The sequence below is a fragment of the Apteryx mantelli genome, chromosome 15, assembly GCF_036417845.1.
Source record: "Apteryx mantelli isolate bAptMan1 chromosome 15, bAptMan1.hap1, whole genome shotgun sequence".
NCBI classification, from domain to species: domain Eukaryota; kingdom Metazoa; phylum Chordata; class Aves; order Apterygiformes; family Apterygidae; genus Apteryx; species Apteryx mantelli.
In genome coordinates this window covers 2,694,260-2,707,725 of record NC_089992.1, presented here as the reverse complement: position 1 = coordinate 2,707,725, position 13,466 = coordinate 2,694,260, and the positions used below count along the sequence as shown (strand labels likewise).

The 13,466-nt window shown below is 54.9% G+C and overlaps 1 protein-coding gene across 1 annotated transcript in view; it reads left to right on the top strand.

Annotated features, from left to right (window-relative positions):
• Positions 1-9,299, top strand: part of SMAD6 (SMAD family member 6) — a 43,859-nt gene extending 34,560 nt beyond the window's left edge. The window contains exon 4 of the mRNA XM_067305596.1: positions 8,387-9,299. Coding sequence (XP_067161697.1) covers positions 8,387-8,928 — 542 coding nt within the window. The 3' untranslated portion in view covers positions 8,929-9,299. The remainder of the gene's footprint in view (positions 1-8,386) is intronic.
• Positions 9,300-13,466: the final 4,167 nt, after the last annotated feature.

The window sequence follows — 13,466 nt, the reverse complement described above, 5'->3', positions numbered from 1 at the left end:
CCGCGGGAGGGAGTTTGGGATTTTTCAGCGCGGGGGAAGCGGCAGACTGCAGCCCTTGGTGATTACGGGCGCCGTTTGAAGGACTAACGCGATCGGTTGAGCTTGGCAATCGACTGCGGAGTTTTTGGCAACTTCTCGGGGACCTTTATGGATTAGGGAGCACGTGGTTTGTCTTGGTCGAAGCTAGGATGTTAAAAGAGCCTTAATTGATTTGGGCCCGAAGGAGAAGGTCCCCAGGAATGAGCCTGTAACTGTCCAGCCTCCGATTTGCAACTCGTCACCTCGTGCAAGCCCACGAGCCAGGTGTCCTCACGCAACCCAACACAGCTTCTCGTCTCTCTGGGCAAAGCAAGAAGCGGTTCGACAGCGGGACGGAGTTGCCCCTGTCCCCTCCAGGACTTCCCTGGCTGGAGGACAGCGTGGAAACCCCGGCCGCCTCTGCTCCCCCGGCTTCCCCATGGCTCGGCACGGGACGGCAGTCCCGAAGCCTGCCGAGCCGGCACCCTCCTAGCGGCAGCAGCGATCCGCCCGCGGCACGCTTGCGGATGGACTTGGGACGTTGCCTTAAGTGCATCCTTTGGAGCCAAGGCATCCAGCTTCTGTGTCCATCCCGAGCAAAGGAGGAAACCCTGCTCGACGTGCAGGTGCTCAGTGCCACGGCAGGAGGTCGGGGGTGCTGGGAGAAGCCTCTCGAGGAGCAGGAGCGGAGGGGACCGCCTGGGCCGTGCTCGGCACCCCTGCCACCGTGGCTGGTGCTTGGGGCTTGCAACAGCAGCAGCTGGCGATGCCGACACTGGTGGGGACGCGGCTCGTTGCCACCTGCGGCCGTGTCAGGTCTGCTGCGCGCTGGCCAGGGTGGGTGTCCTGTCCCCGTGAGGACATCCCGGGATGGTGCCGGCACCATCCCATCCCGGCCCTTAGCGCGGGCGAAGGGGGCTTAGGGCACCCTCGCTTCCCCTCGGCATGGGAGACGGTAGGATCACAGCCTGCGTTTGGATAGTATTGGAGAGACTCGGTCAACAAAATTGCATTTTCCAGTAAGAACTCTTGGGGGGTGGCATGCAAATATATATATATATATATCTTTTTTGCTTCCATTTTCCTTGAGAAGTTGTGTAAGGGCTTGGGGGCTCGGCTGCAAGGAGACATTTCACCTTCCCCAAGCATCTGCCTGCTCTTGGATTTTGGGATTATTTTCCTAGAATAAGGAAACGGCAGCTTGAGGCCTTGGAGAAGGGGTGATGGAGCAGGGACGCCAGTGGCCGGGACTCCAGCGTCGCTGAGAAGTTATTTCTTGAATAGCTGGCTCCTACAAATGAATGATGGTGGTGGTGACACTTTAACTGAAAAGTGCTGCCGTCTGTCCCAAATCGGTATCTCTGCACCTCGGAAAAGCAGCTGTAACTGTGCGCGAGGCAAGCGGGCAAGGAGCGCGTTTGAGCCCCTGGGGTTGCAGGCGCTGCCCCGCGTCCCTGCAGCCGGGGAGCCGGCGAGGGCTTCAGCGCCGCGGCTTAAATGCCGTGGACTGTTCAGGGGGGTTGGTTTTTGCAGGGGGGTTGGGGGGCTTAAGTGATGCATTCCAGCTGAAACTTGTAAGGCTGAGGTATTTAAAGTATATAGGCTTAACGAAAATGATTGTGAGCTTTGCTGGGGCAGATTGACAATTAATTTTTTTTCTTTTTTTGCAGGGCCATAAAAATTCCATTTCTGCCATGGAAAGTTTTAACCTCTTCGTTACCTTGGAACTTGTTTCTAAGGGCCTTAATCAGGGATTATTTCAACTGATGGCTCCCTGGTGAACTGTTAAAGGATTTCTGGGGAAATGTGCGTGTGCTTTGGGCTGCGCTTTTTATCTGGACCTTGCTTAGCAGCTTGTTCGTAGTGACCTATTTATGCGTATAGCCGTGCCGGTTCCCTGCGCCTGTGTGTTCGGTAGTATAAGCACGCTTCTGTACTGCTACGGGGGGGAAAAAAAAAAAGGAAGAGTGAGCATCTGTCTAATAGTGGAATAAAACTAAAAGGAAAGACCGTGGCTCCCTTTGCCCTTGCATGGAGGAGGTGGCTGAACCGTACGGTCGGAGCAACGTTGTGTTGCCCCCGTGACGCAGCCGCGGTGCCACAGAAAAGGCTGCACGTGAAAACCTGGCATGGGCTAAGTCGTGGGGACGCTCTTGAAAATCCTGCTTCGTCTCTTTAGCAGCCACTTGGGACTTCTCCGGGTGCCCAGATGTGCATTCAAATCCCTGTTAGTGCGGTAATTCTTTTTTTTTTTTACATGCATGGTTTTTCCTTTGGGTGACTCGTGATACATGCGTTTTGAAAAATGCGTCAGCTTTATTAGGGGCTGCTCCGTAGAAGGGAGGTTGACATCGCTTATTCCTCATGGGGGTGTCCGTTTAAAAAAAGTAAAACGGTGCGATTTGTGACCGTCTCGGGAAGAGACGGCGCAAAAATATGCCTCGAAGCACAGCGGTAATGAAAAACTCTGCTTCTGGAGAAAAGCACTACCAAGCTTCCCTATGAGTTGCCACTGCTGTGTAAATCACAGGGGGCGATTTTTGCTGTATTCGGGGTGAATACGTCCCTCCTCTCCCCCATTTTCCTCCATAGTACGGAAATCTTACTTGCAGCTGTATCTTGGTGGGCACCACAGTACCGCCGCAGCTAGGGGTACGATCGGCTTCGCGAGGGGGGTGGCAGATGCCTCCGTTTGTGAATGTCCCCGCTATCCGGGATGACCCGTGGAAAGGACTCTTGTCCGGGAGGAAAACCCGGCCCGTGGCGCGGGAACCGGTGCAGAAAACCCGGCCCGTGGCGCGGGAACCGGTGCTGGGTGCTGGGTTTCACCTGTGGGAAGAGGTTTGCTCGTGCGACTGCAGGGTCGGGAGCCACGCGGAAGATCCGAAGCATGAATCAGAGATACTTTAATCTGGTGTTTTTGTGATCTGCCCATGTTTCCCAGCCTGCTTTTAAATGTAACATCAAGGAGTGGGCAGGGCCTGTGCTGGGTTTTGTTTTGGAAAAAGCATCTTTCTTTTCTTTCTTAATGAACCGCTTTGAACTTTACTGGCATCAAGTGCTGTCAAATTGCAGATAGTCTGAAAGCTCCCGCTCTGCACGGAGGAGCGCAGGTAGCAGCGGTGCTTTCGCCGTACGGGCCCGAGGAATTACAGTGTTTGCTCTTTGCATTTATTATGCTACCCGGATTTCACGTGCCGGGGCCGCGCAGGAGCGTTTTCCCGTTAGGTCCTGGTTTTGATTCCCTGTCGTGCTTCCTATCTGGTGTTTTTATCTCGAGCTGTTTGCATTTCCTTTTGGATGCGTCTGCTGCAAGGCATCGCCGCCGCCGCGGAGGAAGCGGTGACCCGCCGGAGCGAGCCCCCGAGTAAACAAGCGCCAGCGTTTCAGCGCGCCCGTCTGATCGATAGAGGTGGCTTTGATGGAGGAGATAGCCCTGACGCCAGCCTAAATGTAGCTGGTATAAGTTGTAGCTGCCTACAATGATAGTTGTTAAAAATGTGGCGTATACCACGGAGGCAGGCGCTGTGGGACTAAAACATTTTCCTTTTTTCCGAAAGGAATCCAACGAGCGTGTCCCTGTTCTGGGGGGAGGGAAAAAAATAAATAAATAAAAATGTGTTTTCTTGTCCGTGCATAAAGGGCAGCGTGGAAAAAGAAGAGGGAAAACGCAATATTTATTTGCAGTGCAGGGACACGCTTTTCTGCCGGCCGCCCCTGCTGTCTGGCGAGTGGTAGCGGCTAATAGCTGGAGGCGAAACTAATACTTGGCAGGGGATAAGACACAGCGCAGGCCCCCTCGTATCAGGGGCTCGCTAAAGTGCTCGCTTTATGTCAGGGCTGCAAGATGAGTTCATCTTTTCAGGGTTTGCTTGAATACGCCGGGAGATAAAAGGACCAAAGCGAGTCCACCTTGGCGGCCGCGGGCAGGGGGGCGACGCCGGGGCAGCGGCGAGGACGGGGACCCTTCGGCGAGCTTCCCCGAGGCACGCTCTGGCCCCGCGAACCTTTCGGCCGTCTCCTTTCAGCGCGTTTGGTTTGCTTTTTGGACCGCAGGCGGGTTTCTTCCCCTTCCCCTGCTTTCAGCGTGTGCGTAGAGGGGTGCTTTTATCCCAGTATTTCCCGGTTCTTGGAAAGCAGGCACGGCGTCGGTGATGGTTGCAACCTCCCATCAGACGTCCTAGCAGAACCGGTGCCCTTTTCCTCCTGCTTGGGTTTCGCTCTGCTAGGAATGTTAATTTGCAATAAACCATGGGAAACACCTATTTAAAATGTTTATTGCTAACTATTCCCCTAATGAATTCAGCTGAATGGGAAACCGAGTTTTGAAGTTATCCCGGTCTCAGTGTGTAAGGGAAGTTTGGGGGGGCTAAGCGACAGTTTCCAAAAAATACAATAACAGAAGCTCGTTGCCGAAGGGGCAGGCAGGGCTTTGCGGAGGCGGAGGCCACACGGGCGCAGAGCTCTGTAGGTATCCAGAAGTATTTGCCCAAGTGCTTTTTGAAGAGCAAAATGCTCTGATGGTCTGCGTGGTAGTAGACCGGGGCAAGTTGTCAGAGAAGGCCAGAAGATTTTCACCCATGCCAAGCTCTTGTTTCCAGGGATTTGCACAGACCTAACTGAGGACAGTCTTGCTTCAGTAATGTTCAGTTAGATAGGGCTTGGTTGGGTCAGATTTGTGTTGATACCGTCAACTGGATTCACATAGTTTCTGCAAACGCTGCAGAAGTTCTATAAAGAGGTTCTGAAACTTTCTGTCACCAGTTTCCTTAGAGTTTCTGTTCTTGGTGGAGATCTTAGTATGTCTTACTGGGACTAGTCAGCTCTTTTTTTTTTTTTTCTTTTTTTTCCCTAACTCAAAATTAAATTTGAATCTTCTTCTCTTCCTCCCCTAAAACATCATGTTCCCATGACTAGTGCTCTGCAAGGTGTTGTGACATGCTTTGGGAAGAGTCAAGTCCAGTGAGCAGTGTTTGACGATGATGGATACAACATAGTCATCCCGCAATTGCAGAGGAAGTCGTTACCCTTCCAGGGCAAGTCGTGTTGCTCCTCTAAGTCCTCGTGATCCGGGGGGGCAGTAGGTGCCTTTGGGATGGCAAAGGACATGAAGGTTATTGGTCAAAGAGCAAGAAAGGGAGAAAAATCTTTGCGTTTACTGATTCATTTTCTTGCTAGAAGAGTGGGGCATTTGGAAGAGCTCTGTTCAAGTGACTCCCTGAGCTGTTCCCAACCCTCTAGGAGGACGGGAGTCGGATTTGGGCGAGCTGGGATTCACTTGCGGCTTTAGCACCCAAAGCTTGTGGGGTGGGAGGGCTCTTCTGGTGGTGCCAGTCGGGGTGAAACGTCACAGCAAAGCGCTCTCATGTGACTGTGCTGGACGTTACTTCCTTAGAACAGTTTTCTTAGTTGAACAGGAACTTCAGCTTCCGTCTGAAGGTTGGACAATTAACTGTATTCAGTTTGACGCAACCTCTCCTCGCGCAGAGACAGATCCAAGGTGGAATCATGAGTTTGGGGGTTACGAGAGGAGGGAAGGCAAGGGATTGCATCGGCTGGCTAGAGAGCAGCTGTAATATTTACTTGCGGTGTGAACTAGTTGAGAGCAGATTTAAAATGCACTTATTTTTGTGTACATGCACGTGCAGGAGTTGCAGTTGTAGAAGATGGACCTTTTTGGCGATGTGCAAAACAAAAATAAAATGGACTATCATCAATGCAAGAGCAAAGTATTTCCTACCCATCAGCGTTTTTGCATAGTCCAGCTCCCAGAGCTTGCCGCTTTGGGGAGAACGGGGTGAGATTTCAAAGGGAATTGAAGTGATTTAGAATATATTGGGAGTTTCAGGGAAGATGAGGATGCTGGCCGCCACCGCTCCGCAATGCGGCCGCCCCTCCTGTGCGAACGCTTTCAGGTTTGCTGGCGCAGTACCGACGTGCAGGGTTTTCGGCGTGGAGTTGTTGTTTTCACTGCGGCGGTTGCTGCGGTCGTTGCACCGCTGGGGCCGTTCCTGGCTGCGTCGGCAGGAAAGCCGCCCGTGGAGGGTGTGACGGCGCGGGAGCCCTCGCCAGGGTCAGGCCACGACGCGTTCAGGTCTCCGCCGTTCCGCAAGCGCCCGCCTGCAATCCCACAGCCTTTCTAGCCTTCCGGTAAGACCAGAACAAAAATCATAGCATCTATCGTCGTGAGAAGCGGAAGGTAATACTAAAACCGGTGGATTCTGCTGCTTTGGCTGTGGGATTGAGGAGCCTAAAGCAGAAGAACAAAGCTGGTTGGTAGAGCTGGGGATGCCGTGTGCAGAAGTAGCTCAGCTCTTTGGTGGTTATTGCATTCCCTCTTTGGGAATTGATTGACGGATAGGGCCCACAGTGCGGTCGGAGCGCCGCGGCTTGCTCCCGAGGTCAGGAAGGCTCTCGCTCTGCCTGGGCATGGGTGACCATCTCTCTCGGACGGGACAGTGCATGCTCCAGCCAAGAAGCAGAACGAGGTATTTTCGACCCAAGGAGGAGAGCGAAAGGCGCTTTGAATATTGCTCCGTGTTTTCATTGCTCCGTGTAGGAACGGGCCGGAGTCTGAGGAGCAGCCTTTTGACTTGGGCCTCTCCTGGCTTCCCCCTCTCTCGTGGTGGGGTTCAGGATAACGGAGTATCAGTTGGAGTGCAGTCTCCCGTTTCTCCAGCCCGTTGACCCATCTGTAGGATTGCTTCGGGATCCTTCCTTTGCTCTCCCCAAGGCATCTTCATGCATTGCCTTGGTTTGCAGAGCTGCTAATGCTTCATTTAAGGGGAGCATCTGAGGACGGGGCGCCTTGCAAGAGCCCAGTCACTTGCCCGCTTCCCTTCCCCCCGACATTTGTGCAGTTACAACTCGAGTTAAACTCTAACAAAGCCGCTTAAGTCGCAGATAGCTAATGGGCAGGAAAGCCCCTTCCACTCCCGCGCGACTGGAGAGCGAAAAGAAGCGGGGCTGTCGGCCCGGGCTGTAAATCCGGTGCGTCAATAGAGTCCCTGAAGCAAAATAATGGCATCACCCTGCGTGCGAGTTAATGAGACTCGATGGCACGGAGGCAGGGAGGTCAGCAGGCCCCGGTCCCGTGACGCCTCGTCGGAGCTTCGCGCAGGGCGCGGAGCAGGGCCGGTGCAAAGCGGAGGAGCCGCGCCGGGAGCAGCTCCGGGCTCCTTGCCCGCGGCGCGCAGCTCGGGCTTCTGCCGGCGCGGGGAGGACAACCTCCGCCCCACGGGAAGCGACCCGTCCCCGCGCGCAGCAAGCACCCAAGTGATGGCTTCCCTTAACCTTTTGTTTGCTTTCTGTTCGTTATAAGGTTATCTCGGACATCCCAGAGTGGTTTTTCTTTTAACTAGTTTGGTAGCAAGCAGGATTGCTGTTGAGAAGAGCCGAGTTCACCCCGTTAGGGGCCCTCCGAGAGCTGAGAGTTCCCATGCTCCGTCTCGAGGCATCAGAAATACTCCGAGGAGCTTTAAAAAGGCTTCTGGCTATCTCTATCCCTCCCGACTTCCTTGAGCGTCATGCCTAGAAAGAAAAGACCCTTCTTGTTGTCCTGAAGAGAATTCCATGGTTTTATATAAGAACATGTATAGTTTGTAGAAAATACTACCCCTGTGGCCTGAAGCGTCTTCTCCAATTTCATGTTCCCTGGGGGAATATGTGAGTCCCCATCGAAGGCTGTTACATAGCAGAGATGCTATCGGATCTTTTGTGTGAATGGTTCGTGGACATCCCCTGCATTTCAGCGCAGCGGAAGGTTGCCTTTGAAAATCAGGGTGCAGCTGAAGTCGCTTCTGTTTTCAGATGTTTGTGGAATAGATGAACTGATGCCTGATCTTGCAGGTTATCAGAGCAGGGTCTGCATAGCTCCATCAGCTTGAGCAGCGCGTTAGGATAACGTTCTTCCCCTCCTTTGACTCCCAGTGCCTTGCATTGAAGCAATGACTTAGACACTGGCGGACCAGCCCAGCTGCCCCATGGATGACGTGTGCGACCCAAAACCTGTTGGGGAAGTGGCACCGCAGCACAACAGCTCCGCGTGCCCTCGGTGCTAGAAGCTGGCGCACCTTTGCCGTGAGACCAGCTAGTCCCAGAGGCTGCGGGGTCCCGGCAGTTGGCCTCGGAGTGGTTGCCCCATGCGAGTGCGAAGGAGGACTTGAGATCCCCAGGAGCCCAGCAGTTGGGTGGCCATCAGCCTTGACTTGTCTTCCTTGGTGGCATTTGACATAACCGTTTGAATGGAAGCTTTATTCATGTGTGAATAGAGCTGATGGGTGGAAATAGTTGTTTTTTCACGTTAAGTATGTGTCTTTTTTCCAGGCTGTGGCAGCAAGCCCTGACTGTGTCTTTGCTTTTCCCGCAGATGCCAGTACGTCACCCGATGCCGTTAAAAGGAGCCATTGGTGTAACGTGGCCTACTGGGAACACCGGACTCGCGTTGGCCGCCTCTACACAGTGTACGAACAGTCTGTCAGTATATTTTATGACCTACCTCAAGGAAACGGCTTCTGCCTCGGACAGCTAAACCTGGAAAACAGGAGCGAGACTGTGAGAAGGACTCGAAGTAAAATCGGCTACGGGATTTTACTTAGCAAAGAGCCGGATGGCGTGTGGGCCTACAACCGCAGCGAGCATCCCATCTTCGTCAACTCCCCGACACTGGACATCCCCAACTGTAGGACTTTGATAGTGCGCAAGGTGATGCCTGGCTACTCCATCAAAGTGTTCGATTACGAGAAGTCCTGCCTCCTGCAACACGCCACCGATCTGGATTACGCGGACGGGCCCTACGACCCAAACAGCGTGCGGATTAGCTTCGCGAAGGGCTGGGGGCCGTGCTACTCGAGACAGTTCATCACGTCCTGTCCTTGCTGGCTGGAGATCTTGCTCAGTAACAATCGATAACGGTCAGCCTCTGGCGAAAGGAAAAAAACAAAAACAAAAAAAAGAAAGACACAGACTATCCCAAATATCATCTACCTAGATTTAATATAAAGTTTTATATATTATATGAAAATATATATTATACTTGTAATTATGGAGTCATTTTTACAATGTAATTATTTATGTATGGTGCAATGTGTATATGGACAAAAAACAGAAAATGCACTTTGGCTTATATAATTCTTTCAATACAGATTTTTTTTAAAAAAAAATTATACAGCAAAAATAGGAGAAAGCCCTAATTTTGATGTATGTTTTTTTGAAATATTATTAATACCCAGACAAAAAGCTAATACCAGTCACTCATTGATAATAAAGTATTCGCATTATTGGGGGGGGGTTTAATTGTCTTTTTTTTTTTTTTGTCTTTTTTTTTTTTTCTTCTTTTTTCTTTTTCCCTGGTTTTTAAGTGCTGGGCAGTGTCTGCTCCGGCGTGCTGCAGTCAGGGGCGATTTCCGGGGGGCTGCCGTCGGAGCCGGGACGCTTGGAAAAACGCCGCATCGGTCACTGGAGGGCTTCAGGTGCCTCCGAGAGCTCTGTAAATCAGGATGGTGTGAGAGGCAGGTGGGAAAAGAGAGGAGGGGAGGAGGAGCGCCGCGCTGGGGCGAGCGGGGCCGGCGGCGGCGGCGGGCGCCCGGGTGGGGGGTGTCTGCGCTGGGGCCCCCGCCTGCCGCTGCCCGTGGGGCTGAACCCCCCCCCCCCTTCCCCGACTTCTGCCTGCGTTTTGCTGCCGTCGGTGCTGCGGCACTGGTGCCGTCACACGGGAGGGTTGGATGTTTTCTGATGGCACTTCATCGGGAATGTTTTTAACTGCGTTATTTATTGCCGGTGACCGGCGTTGCCCAGCGTTACGGTTTTATTGCAAATCCCTATACGTTTGGTTTTCGCGAAGCCCCTGCCTCTGGAGTCCGGCGACTGCACAAGCTCTCAATTTAAGAGGGGATGTTTTTGTAGCCCTCGTCTTTGCAGAGGAAAACATGAGATGTGACCCCCCTTAATGGCTCAAAACCCAGACAGAAGGTTAAAAAAAGAAAAGGACGCAAACTCGTTATTAAAAACCCTCCTGACCCATGCCGGTGTCACGCGTTTGGGCAGCTCGGCTCCTCCTTCCTCCGGCGGGGAGGACGCGCGTGCGGAGCGGGAGAAACCCCTCGCTCGGGAAGCGAGCAGCCCTGACGCGGACGCCGCGGAGAGACCCAGGCGCGGGATGTCGCAGTGGCACCTCCCCGGCCGCTCTTCGCCTTGCAGCCGTGCTCGCAGCGGTGTTTAACTGGGACCACATTGGGTGAGTTCACGCAGCCCCGGCGTGCGTTCGTACTCGACGCCGTTAAGTTTTGTTTGTGTTGCAGGCGCTGTTGTCAGGGAATGGTGTCAAAACATGTCACGATCGTTTAAGGCAGCTTTCGCGAATTTTACGGATTATTTTTTTCCTGCGTCCCCTTTGGCTTAGGTTCGGGCTGTTTTGCCACACCACCTGCATCACTGCATCGCTTTCGGGCAGTTGATTAAAGGGCCGTTTTTGTTTTAAGTAATTTTATTACCAAGACGGGTTTGGCTAATCGCGTCTTCGTTTTAATTTAACCAGCCAAGAGCCTGTTTGCTTGTCGCTGCTTGTTGCTTTCCTCCGCTCCTCGTTTCCTGGCAATTCCCCCACCGCCCGAAAGGCTTTGCAGTCGGACCCGGAGCAGTTCCCCTGGGCTGGCCGGCTGCCCACTCCTCCTCCTGGACCCTCCTCCTCCTCTTCCTCGCTCCAGCAGCTTGCACCGCTGGAGGCCACTGCGTCGGCCAGGCCGGTAGTCACCATGAGCTTGCGTTTCCGCAGGCGGCAGCGTCCGTGGGTCCGGCGGAGGGCGGCCGTCCCCGCGCGCCGGCTGCTGATGCACCGGTGGCCGGGCAGCGCCGGAGCCCGCGGCTCCTTCTCTGCATCCGGGCAGGGATGGAGCATCCCTCGGTCTGCCCATCCTCAGCCCACCTTGTGTCCAGCAGGTGAGCCAAACTACGCGGTTAAGCGAAAGGCGAGCAAAAAAAGCACAAACAGAACTTTTCATACATTTTGGTGTCTCTTTTAAGCTCTGTTAGTATCTTTTAAGGTCTCTTATTGAAAGGATACGGATGGGAAGGTGTGATCCGGGTGCCGTTCCCTGAGAGACTGCAGTGTCCAAGCCCTTAAACGTATTAATCAGTGGGATGCTTGGAAGACGCGAGGCCGGTCCACCTTTCCCGTTTATCCCACGTGGAAGTGATACCCCAGCTGCCGGCAGTGCCGGGTCAGGCTTCGTCCACTCGCAATGTTCCCTATGACCCTGCAACTTCTCGGCGTGGTGGGAGAGGAGGAACCGATGATCCCTAATCTACCCTCAGCGTTTTCGCTCTCCCGTCCCTCTGCCTCCCGCGCGTCGGGCAGCGCAGCCCCGCGGGTTGCGTTTCGTGCCGATCCGCTGCCGGCTCGTACCCCCACAAGGGTTTTCCTGCGTTGAAGCTTGAGGGTTAATTTTTGGCTTCCCGTTGTGCAACCCACCGACTGTGCTTAATTTTCCTTTTTTTTTTTTTTTTTTAATTATTACTCATCCACTTTCCCAGGAATAAATCTAGAGTTTTATTTCAGCTGACAGCGAGGCTTTAAAGGGAATAGAAAGGATTTTACGAAGAAGCGGTGAAATAAGACATCAAGTCTTTTCTTCTGCCTCGTTTCTCTCCTTGAACGCTTTTGTTGTGATAACTCCAACTTGGGGCGCCGTAAAGAAGCTTTGGGGCTCAGGGGCCGGCGAAGGCCGCGCCGGACCCTCGCAACGCTAAGCGCGAAGCTGCTGGTTGCAGCCCGCCGCGCCGCCGCGGGACGGGACGGGATGGGACAGGATGGGACGGGATGGGACGGCCGCGCGGTGGCTGCGGAGCGGCGCTCGCAGCAGGCTGCCGGCCCCGGCCGTCCGACCACCCAGCGCTGCCGGCGCGTCGCCCCGTGAGTCACGCTTCGGGCGTTCGAGCAGCCCAATCTAAACAAGATGGTTTTCAGGAGGCAGATAAAAACGCGGAGGGAAGGAATGTTCCCGGCGGCCCCCGACGAGGGAGGGCCGAGCTTCCCGCGGCACCGCGGCCCGGCCTGCCCGGCACGCCGTTCGTCATTCTGGCAACCTTCCCGTATTTCCTAGCGCCGGTTTGCTTTGGTGGCGGGTTAGCCGCCGGGGCCGCCCTGCGCATCGGGTCGGCTCGGGGGAGCCCCGCGCTCTCGAGGGTCGCGTCTCACGGCGGCGCGGGTGCCCCGTCCTCCTCGCGCCCTACGGGGACGGCGCGCGGCGGTGGTTGGGGCTTCCCTTACGCGCACACGCGCGCGTGTGCGTCTGCAGGACAGCCGTCTGCAGGGGCTCGGGCTGAGGGATTTCCCAGGATTGGGAGAAAGGCGCGACGGGAGCGTCGAGCACCCTGCGAGCACCTCGAGCTGCACGGGACCCGCGTGCCGCGTGCCCCCTCCGCGGGCTCGGACGGCTGAAAAAAAGACACCATTGCACCATTTCCCCCCTGAATTACAATGCATTTATATTATATATAATAGCATATAATACAATAACACGGAGAGGGTGCAGCAGGCGGCACGCAGCCGGAGCGGCCGCGGGAACCGCTAACCTGCTCTCACCAGCCTGTCCTTCACGCAGGCAGCCTGGGGCCTGGGACGTACTTGGTGGACCGAGCCAGCAGGGCCGACGTCCAGTCTGCGGAGTCACCAAGCGATCATCTACCCTGCGACACAGCTGTTTCATCGAAGCCTTTCTTGCAGTGTGATTCATTCACCCGTAAACCCAGTCGTGAGCTTTAAACGCTCTCACGCGAGCCAGGTAGGGAGAAGCAAGTGTTGAAATCAGAGAAATTTGGTCCCTGCTGCCGTTTGCAGGAAAAGCCAGGCATCGGTGGGGTCTGGCTTTGCTGATGGCCCCATGGACACCCCAGCTGTGCCCTCAGCCCCAGCTGGCTCCCGTCAGCGCTGCCTGGCCCAGCTGCCCCCAGGTGTTGGCACTTCCCAATAAAAAGGGGGGCAGCAGCAGCTATTTCCCTTCCAGGCAGCCTCCTGGGATCCTTGGTGGCATTGCACTGTGCACCAAGCCTGGTGGGGTGGTGCTCCTTCAGCACTGGCGTGATGTGTCCTCTCCGTGCTCCTGCAAGGTAGGTCCGTATGGTGTGTTACCCTTTCTTTTTTCCATGGGGAAGCAAGAGAAGTGATTATCCTGCAGGAGCGGTGCTGGGGAAGAGCCGGGGTGTTTCTGCCCTGGGTGCGGGCTGTGCTGTGCCCGGGGCCGAGCTGCTGCTGCTCGGGGAGCCCAGAGCCACTGGGTGGTTTTGTGCAATCTCCTCGGAGCCGAAGCTGGTTTTGCCTCCTCCTGGGAGCGCTGCTGGCCTGCCTGCGCGGGCGGCTCATCGCCGGGCGCTTCCTGGGGAGGCTTTGCTTGGGGGCGCTGGGGCAAAGCGTGTTGCTCCTGTGCTGGTGCTCTGGAGGGGTTGAACCCTGA